Raw genomic sequence first — 4788 nt, 5'->3', positions numbered from 1 at the left:
GCAGCTAGAGACATGAGCTCTGGGGGTACTGGTTAGGTCTCTGGATGGTCCATCCTTTTGTCTCAGCTCCAAGACACTCTCTCTCTCTCTCTCTCTCTCTCTCTCTCTGTACAACTCCAGGCCTTAACTCTCTTCCCAGATCCGCACTCACCTTTGCGGCCACAAGCCTGGTACCAGCAGATACATTTCCTTCTGAAGGAGGGAAGCTCTTAAGACTCAGGAAGGCGATTTGAAACTTGTGAAGCTCAGCAAAGCCTCAAGATTCAAATGTGCTCTTCCCACATGCTATATAACCAGGTACCAAGTGCTAGGAGAGAGATTTTTGTTTGTTTGTTTGTGAGACAGGGTTTCTCTGTCTGGAACTCACGCTGTAGACCAGGCTGGCCTCAAACTCAGAAATCGAACTCAGAAATCTGCCTGCCTCTGCCTCCCAAGTGGTGTACCGCCACCATACCCAGCCCAGCTGAGAGGAGACTCTTTTTTTTTTTTTTAAGATTTATTTATTTATTTAATATGAGTACACTGTAGCTGTCTTCAGACACCCCAGAAGAGGTCATCAGATCTCATTATGGATGGTTGTGAGCCACCATGTGGTTGCTGGGAATTGAACTCAGGACCTCTGGAAGAGCAGTCAGTGCTCTTAACCACTGAGGCATATCTCCAGCCCCGAGAGGGGACTCTTAAGTAAGGTTGGGAAAGAAGCTCCCAGGATCAGCACTCATGAGCTGTCACCTATACTGTGGTGGGCTTTTTGGTGACATAGTGAGAGTCACCCATGCTCCAGTATGTAACCGCAATAAACTCACTGGCTCATCAACTAGACGTGAGTGGGTTTCTCATGTCTCCCTCGTACACTCAACAGTCTTCTCAGAGCTGGAGAAGGCCTTTCACTCTCCAGCCCTGCTCGCTCTGCATAATGGAAGGCCCAGGGCCAAAGGAATGAATGCTTGGCCATCTGGGATAAAAGTCCCCTGGAGTTTCACTAGCATACCCTGGAATTCAGGTGGACTAGCTACCCACCCTCACTCCTTCCTCACTGTTTATCTTGCTTAAGTGGTCCAAGACCTGACAGACCTGCCTCCCCTAGTCCCTAGTGCCTGCAGACTGACCCTCCTCAAATATGACAATAGGAACCTTAAGGCCAGGTGTTGGGGGCAGGGGCAGCACAGGTCTTGGCAGATATAGTTCAAGACTTCACATCACGCAGGGCAGTGGTGGCCCATGTCTTTAATCCCAGCACTTGGGAGGGAGAGACAGGTGGATTTCTGAGTTTGAGGCCAGCCTGGCCTACAGAGTGAGTGCCAGGACAGTCAGGGCTACACAGAGAAACCCTGTCTCAGAAAACAAAACAACAACAACAACAACAAAAGGAGACCTGGGGATTAGGCTGCTTCCACTCTTGCTGGGTTCTTCCTCCTTCCAGGCTGTACTGGGAAACCCTGAGACTCTCCCCACAGACCTAATTTTCAGCTTCCCCAGTAGTTGGGGAAAAGGCTCAGGACATGAAGAGAGGTTAGTACAGTACTTTAGGATTGGGGTACCCCCTGAGGGCTCTGTGTTCTCCTGGTCTTCTTCTGGTTCCACAGTACTTTAGATCTACTTAAACACTCTTAGAGCACTCACTCCTGATACAGTGATCCCCATCAATCCAGGCTTGTCCAGGCACTTGGCTGGGGGGGGTGGGGGTCTCAAATATGAGCGGGAATACTGGTGTTTTTAGAGATTGTTCAGGGTCCCTAGCACTACCATAGTACACAAAGGGCCCTCCTCAATTGAAAGAGCCTCTCTCTCTGAAATCTCAGACAGACACACACGCACACACATGCACGCTCGCACATGCACGCTCCAGTCTAGAGATGGCATACCCCTTTGGCGAGTACAACCCGTTCTTAGCTCAAATTTAGTGACTTGGTCAATTTTCCAAAGGGTTGGGAAGGCTACCAAGTAGGCGAAGCTCCTTTAAGGGCAGGGGGCGTGTGTGGGTCGCTCCGCCCCCTTGCTCGTCCTCCCTCCTTAAAGGGGCCGAGCCTCTGGAACCGCAAAGTGAAGCTGGTGGAGGGTGCCTGATCTGGCCGCTGCCAGGGGCGGGCGGGAAGGCGCACCATGTACACTATCACCAAGGGGCCCAGCAAGCTGGTCGCGCAGCGCCGCACAGGTGCGCAGGGCGGGCGGGCAGGCGGGACGTCCTGACCGCTGGCTCGCGGCGGCTGACAGCGCCCTCCGCCCCGGCCCGCAGGTCCCACACAGCAGCAGGTGGAGAGCAGGCTTGGCGAGCTCCTGAAATGCCGGCAGCCGGTGCCGCCGACCGCGCTACCCGCGCACCAGCAGCCCTCGACACAGCCTCAGGGACCCTGGCCCCTTGCAAGGTGAGCCGGGCCGCAGGGCACGAGGGTGACCTTGGAGAAGGTTGATGGGGACCACGCGTCCTGGTGGGCAGGGGGCGGGGCGCAGGCACCTCGTGCACTTCTGCTCGCCGGCTACTTCTGGGCCCAGCTGGCTTGAGTGGACCCTGGTGGCCACGTGGAGCCTTGAGGGCTTCCGACCAATCCCGCCTGTCAAGGATCGCAAGTACTCAAAACCGAGGGACCTGGTGACCTTGGGCCGCTAACTTGGACCCCTTGGGAAGTGGTCGAGGTCAAAGTTGGGGAAAGTTGCTCAAGGCCCTGGCTCTCAAGGACTTCAGGCCCTGTCCTTGCAGAGCAGAAGAAGCGCACGTGTTCCCGCTGGTCTTATCAGGTCCCTGCCCTTCACTAACACCCTGGGACACTGGAGCCCTCCTCCCCAGCAGTTGCCCGCGCCTGTGGGTTCCAAGAGTTTTCTGATTTTCCTAACCTGCAATGTGTCGAGGGAAGTTCAGCCCTAGCTACTTTGGATTTCAGCCAGTGTGACCTGGAAGTGATCCCACTCTATCAAGGCTGAACCTTTTACTTCTTTGGCTCAATTTACTGTTTCCTGTATCGATAGACTGGACTCTGCAGGCATGTACACTCTACTCTGGTAGAGGTGGCAAGTGAACTGGTTAAGGGCCGTAGGTGTGGCTGGCTCCACCCCTCTTAGCTCTCAGCTACTGGGCTTAGGAAGCTATAGGTAGGAGATGCCTGTGTGGCCTGTGTTTGTCCTAGGGGACATCCGGATGACATCGGTTTATGTCCTTATTGCCCTTATGTCTCTGGGAGGACTCTGTGGTGCAGATGTATAACCACAAAGTGGTTACCCAGACAGGGAGCTTGGAGCTGGAGCTGCCTTGGTGACTGGCCTATCTCTACCTGGGAAACCACCTTTTTTGTTTGTTTGTTTTTGTTTTTTCGAGACAGGGTTTCTCTGTGTAGTCCGGGCTGTCCTGGAACTCACTTTGTAGACCAGGCTGGCCTCGAACTCAGAAATCTGCCTGCCTCTGCCTCCCGAGTGCTGGGATTAAAGGNGTGTGCCACCACACCCGGCGGGAAACCACCTTTTAAAAGTCCTTTATTATTGGGGGACAACACGGACAGGCTTGTGGCAATATTTGGGTCAGTGTCCAGGAAGAGGAGAAGGTAGTAACATTCTCCGGAATGCCAAGTTGCAAGAGACACCACACTGCCTCTAAAAAGGCTTCAGTAAGATAAATTGATGTGAAGGCCTGGACTCATCTGTCAGCAACCAGGGAGAGCACCTGCAGCCCGGGAGATTGATTTCCTGTCCTTCTGAGTTCTGGGAACTGAGGAGATAGGCTAAGGTGTCTTCCCTATGTCCTCTGAGGTGGCCCTTTCCTGGGCTGGGAACTCTCATCTCCAATAGGACCTTCACATGGAATTTTACCTTTAGCCCTTTGTCTTTTCAAGGCCACCCTTCAGTCACCCATGTCCACCAGCATTAGGGAACACAGGAGGCACTGGTCATTCTCCTGCTGCTGTGGGGCAAAAGCATGAAGCTTTCAGCCCACTAAATGGCTAGGCATGTGTGCTGCCCGTTATGGTGGCCAGGCCTGTGCCTCTGACATATTCTTTTCTCCTGGCAAGAGACAGATGGGGGAGACTTGAGATGAGACTATGTTACCACCTGCCCCACCAAGAGCAGATTGGGAAAATGTTCAGGGACCACTGGGCAGAAGAGCCTTGGGACAGAGTCAGGGTTGGGAGCACTGGGGTCAGAATACTGCTAAATCTTGAAATATTGATTTTGAATCTTGATGCCCTTCACTGTGTGGCACAGGCAGGGAGATGCCAGCCTGAAAGATGAGTGACCAGTCACCTTGAGGGGGTAGGAGAGTACATGAGAGGATGTCTATGGGGCACTATGGCCTGGTGCTGCAGCAGGCAGTGGGCCTAGAAGTGGATACAGGTGCACTCTGGGATTAGTGCCCTTTTCCCTACAGAGCCTGGTCTTATATAACCACAGCCTCTAAGCAGAAGCTGGGCAGGGCTCAGCATGGTTGTGCAGCACTTGCCCTCTGGGGCCCTTTCCAGCTCCAGGGCTACCACCTTAATCCACTGCCCCTGGCTGGGATTTCCTTTTGTTTGTTTTTTAAAGAATCAATGTAAGGCACAGGTAGGTGTGCTACTACACACCCACCTATGTCCTGGTACTTAGGGAGATTTCTGTTAGTCTAGACCCCGCCTCAACCAAACAAAAGACATAAAAAGACTCAGTGTCCAATCCCAACGCTCGCTTGCATTGAGCTTCAGCCCTTTTGGGGGCAGAGGTGGTTGCAGGCAAGGGGGTGGGGATTTCCATTTGGAATGCCTTTATGCACCACTGCGTGGTGGCTCACGCCTTTAATTCCAGCACTTGGGAGGCAGAGGCAGGCGG

General features: G+C 53.5%; 1 protein-coding gene across 1 annotated transcript in view; it reads left to right on the top strand.

Moving 5' to 3' along the window:
• The first annotated feature begins 2028 nt into the window (after positions 1–2028).
• The window catches only part of Mcrip2 (MAPK regulated corepressor interacting protein 2), a 5010-nt gene continuing 2250 nt past the window's right edge, over positions 2029–4788 (top strand). Inside the window, exons 1-2 of the mRNA XM_021149013.2 lie at positions 2029–2155; positions 2237–2366. Of these exons, the coding sequence (XP_021004672.1) occupies positions 2104–2155; positions 2237–2366 (182 nt within the window). The 5' untranslated portion in view covers positions 2029–2103. The remainder of the gene's footprint in view (positions 2156–2236; positions 2367–4788) is intronic.

Source organism: Mus caroli, chromosome 17, assembly GCF_900094665.2.
Source record: "Mus caroli chromosome 17, CAROLI_EIJ_v1.1, whole genome shotgun sequence".
Classification (NCBI taxonomy): Eukaryota; Metazoa; Chordata; class Mammalia; order Rodentia; family Muridae; genus Mus; species Mus caroli.
This window is presented reverse-complemented; position numbering and strand designations above follow the sequence as displayed.